General features: G+C 45.0%; 1 protein-coding gene across 1 annotated transcript in view; it reads right to left on the bottom strand.

The window, feature by feature from the left end:
- Window positions 1-1917: 1917 nt before the first annotated feature.
- LOC105742100 (39S ribosomal protein L30, mitochondrial-like) overlaps window positions 1918-2505 on the bottom strand; it is a 1828-nt gene continuing 1240 nt past the window's right edge. The window contains exons 3-4 of the mRNA XM_012514606.1: window positions 2116-2198; window positions 1918-1945 (exon numbers count right to left, since the gene is read on the bottom strand). Coding sequence (XP_012370060.1) covers window positions 1918-1945; window positions 2116-2198 — 111 coding nt within the window. The remainder of the gene's footprint in view (window positions 1946-2115; window positions 2199-2505) is intronic.

Raw genomic sequence — 2505 nt, 5'->3', positions numbered from 1 at the left:
TACCACCTTTCGCTTCCCCAATTTATGAAAAGACATTATTGCAAAAGATCAGCCAAAATTTTTTTAAAGCAGCATGCCAGAAATGTAGCTGTATTAAAGAAGAGTGTATTATTAATTCTGGAGACCAGACAAAAATTTCTGTCAAATAAGAAAAAGAATACATGTATGAATTTTGGTTTATCCACACAAAACAGAGATCAGCAAATTCAAGTGCCTACTGGGCTAGGGGGAGCCATTCATCATGAATGCCTGATTGTCAGGGATAACGTAAGAGAGAGGCGCCCTGTAGCAAATGAGATACCAGCCCACTTAAAGGCTTGCCTGAGGCAGGAAGGCTCTACTTTGGCTTATGATTTCAGAGATTCAGCCCATAGTCTGCTGACTCCATTACTCAGCTCCTATGATGAAGCAGAAGATCGTGGCTGTGGAAGCAACTGGTGGAGGAGACAGAGAAAGCGCCAAAAAGAAACCAGGGCCAAAATGCACCTCTCAAAGCCACATGCCCAGGGACCTGGATCATCCAACACAGGCCACCCTACCAGTAAGCCCCTCTCACTTGAACGGCATGCAGTGATGAGCCTAGAAATCTCAGGATCCCATCATCTCCTCAAAACCCATGAACTTGCAGCCATGCTCTAAAAACAATAAGGTTTGAGGAGGACGGTTGGACTCTCAGTTATGGTTTGACCTAAATAGGCTCCCAGAGTCTCATGTGCTCAGTGGTGATGTTCTGGACGGTGGTTGGATCACAACACGCTGCATCATCATGCCTTCATTCCCTGGTGAGTTCCTACCTGATGTGCTATTAGGAGGTGGAGCTGGTGTGCATCAGGAGGGTGCATCGCTGTCTCTGGCTCCTCAGTCTCTCTCCTTCCTCACAGCCACAAGCTGACACCTTTCCTGCAGCGTGCCCTCCGTCATAAGGTTTTTTCTGCCTTGAAACCAGCAATGGACTGAGGTTGCTGAATCCACGAGTCTCAGTAAACCTGTCCTCCTTTAAGCCGTGGGTGCCAGCCACCATGTCTCAGCAGAGGGAAAGGGACTAAGGCATCCTCCACAACAGACAGTGCATTGGTGTGAACATTGATTCTTTTGGCCAAAGGAGCCAAGGGGGCACATTCAGTACAGGAGACTGACTGCAGAGCCTTCACACCGCTCAGCTGAACCTCCAGCCCTTCAGTTACATTTATTTTTATTTATTTATTTTAATTGTGAGACTTAGGTCGCACTAAGTTCCTAAATTTTTCAGGCTAGGCTTGAACTAGCAATTCTCCTGCCTCAATCTCTCAGAGTGCTGGGATTTCAGACCTGAGCCTCCATAATGGCTGATATACTGTATATCAACTTGGGAGGTTTAGAAGGTTAACTAAGTGACTCAGCAGGGGACCAGGGTCCTCACTGGTAAACATCCTGAGCCTGCACAAGAGGAGGGCTTGGAGGTGGTGTGAGTGCTGTGCCCCCCCCTAGAGGGGCTAACTGGTGTAATATAAGGGAGGAAAAGAGGCCGGCCCCTCCCCTGTGCTCTTGCTGCTTTTGCTGTCCTCGGCGACCTTGAACTGATGCTCCTGTGACACACCACCCAGCCTTGGAGCGAGCCGAGCCGCTTATGGACGGAAACTTCCACACACTGTGAGCTAAATAAACCTTTCCTTCCTTAATTTTGAGTGTTAGATATTTTGTCTCAGCAGAGAGAAAAGTAACAGAGAGCTACCATGCCCAGATTTTGATGTACACTTTCACTGCAATTTTTTTTTTTCTCATACTATGCGGAAATACTTATTATGTTGAGTACTTCCAGTGAAAATGCAAGCTAACAGGACCACTAATAGCAATAGCAATGGAGGAAAAAAATATAGAAACCAGCAATTGCTGAGTGCAGTACGTGCTGGGCTGTGGTGGAGACAACACAGCACACAATTACTGACTACTCAAGTGGGCCCCTGATCTGTGAAAATACACATTTTCACTACATGAGAGTGAAAAATGTTCAGAGGTTAGGAACACTGAGTTTTTACTTTTACCTCAAAAGTTGAATTTGTTTAAAAGGGGAGTGATCTAAAAGACACAAATATGAATTCTTATTTTCCTTCTACTGTTTGAATTTGCTTGCCTTACCTGGCAGTGTGGAGCAGGCAGACGGGAGATTCTTGTGAGGGTTCTGGGACAATGAGGGTATGCTCTTCCTTGACAGATTTTTGCTTTGAAAATGAAGGTAGATGTTATTTTTTTCTGTAAATTATTAATCCTATTTTGGGGAGGGAGTGTAAGACAATAGGGGAATGTAACAACATATTTGAAAAGTTAGGCCTACCCTTCCACTATTAGTGCATAATCATAAGTGAGCAAAGACTGTCATGAAAACATCTTTCCTCTTTGCTGGCATGAAGAGACAACATATGCTCAGGTTATGGTCCATAAGACAAAAGCAGAAACCTGTTTTGGGTGACAGCCATTTCAGAGAGGAATCTCCTTCCTGGTAAACAAGAGTGCATACCGAGAAACATG

Source organism: Octodon degus, unplaced genomic scaffold (genome assembly GCF_000260255.1).
Source record: "Octodon degus isolate 3935 unplaced genomic scaffold, OctDeg1.0 scaffold00036, whole genome shotgun sequence".
Taxonomy (NCBI): domain Eukaryota; kingdom Metazoa; phylum Chordata; class Mammalia; order Rodentia; family Octodontidae; genus Octodon; species Octodon degus.
Note: the sequence above shows the minus strand (reverse complement) of the source record. Positions and strands in the feature narration are given on the sequence as shown.